Genomic DNA, 1,164 nt, shown 5'->3' on the forward strand with positions numbered 1-1,164 from the left:
TCCTGCCGCGGGCTCCGCGTATCCACGGGCACCCGCGTCCTGTACACGCTCCTGCATGTCCTGGCCTCTGCTGTGTGCTGCCTCATGCTGTCCCGCACCGTGGCCCAGGCCGTGAGGGAGAAGGTGATGGCGGGAGCTGGGACACCCAGGGTCCTGGGGTGCCGGGGGTCCCAAGGGCACTGGGGGTGCTGGGGGTCTGTCGTGGTTTAACCCCTGCTGGCAGCTAGGAGCACACAGCCACTCACTCACTCCCCCAAGTTGCAGTGGGGAAGAGAATCAGAAGTGTAAAAGTGAGGAAAAACTCGTGGGGTGAGATACAGACAGTTTAACAGGCAGAGCAAAAGCAAAGCAAAGCAGAACAAGGAATTCATTCCCCACTCCCCACGGCAGGCAGGTGCTCAGCCATCCTCAGGACAGCCGGGCTCCATCACGCTTAACTGTTACTTGGGCAGACAAACGCCATCACTCCGAATGTCCCCCCTTCCTTCTTCTTCCCCCGGTGTAATATACTGAGCATGACGTCACACGGCACGGAATATCCCTTTGGTCAGCTGGGGTCAGCTGTCCCCGCTGTGTCACCTCCTGACTCCTTGTGCCCTCCCAGTCTGCTCACTGGTGGGGCAGTTTGAGGCACAGGAAAGGCCTTGATTGCTTAGCAACAACCAAAACCAGCAGTGCGCTATCGCGCTATTCCTCATCCCAAATCCAAAACACAGCATTACACCAGCTGCTAGCAAGAAAGTCAACTCCATCCCAGCTGAAACCATAGTACCGGGGGTACCATGAGTGCCGGGGGTGCCAGGCATCCCAGGGGCACTTAGGGGTCCCAAAAGCACTGGGGGTGCCAGAATTGCCAAGGGAGCCGGGAATACTGGGATTCTGGGGGTCCTGGGAGTAATAGAGCTGCTGGGAATGCCCAGGTTGCTGGAGGAGCCACGGGGGAAGAGGTCCCAGGGGTGCCAAAGATGCAGGACTTGCCCAGTGCGCTGGGGGTGCTGGGTGTCCTGGGGATGAAGAAGGTATTGGGGAATGGCAGGGGTGTCAGGAGTCCGGGGGTGCTGGATGCTGCAGGTGGCGAGGGGTGCTGGACACACCAGCAGCCCCGTCCCGTCGCTCGCTGTACCTGCAGGGGCCCTTCTCCGCCGCGCTGTGCAAACACCTGCC

General features: G+C 60.2%; 1 protein-coding gene across 1 annotated transcript in view; it reads left to right on the forward strand.

Moving 5' to 3' along the window:
- LOC104284689 (serine incorporator 4-like) overlaps positions 1-1,164 on the forward strand; it is a gene marked incomplete at its 3' end in the record, with an annotated part of 8,538 nt that overhangs the window by 395 nt on the left and 6,979 nt on the right. Inside the window, exon 2 of the mRNA XM_009883050.1 lies at positions 2-158. Within this exon, the coding sequence (XP_009881352.1) occupies positions 2-158 (157 nt within the window). The remainder of the gene's footprint in view (position 1; positions 159-1,164) is intronic.

Source organism: Charadrius vociferus, unplaced genomic scaffold (genome assembly GCF_000708025.1).
Source record: "Charadrius vociferus isolate BGI_N301 unplaced genomic scaffold, ASM70802v2 scaffold1324, whole genome shotgun sequence".
In the NCBI taxonomy this organism is placed as follows: Eukaryota; Metazoa; Chordata; class Aves; order Charadriiformes; family Charadriidae; genus Charadrius; species Charadrius vociferus.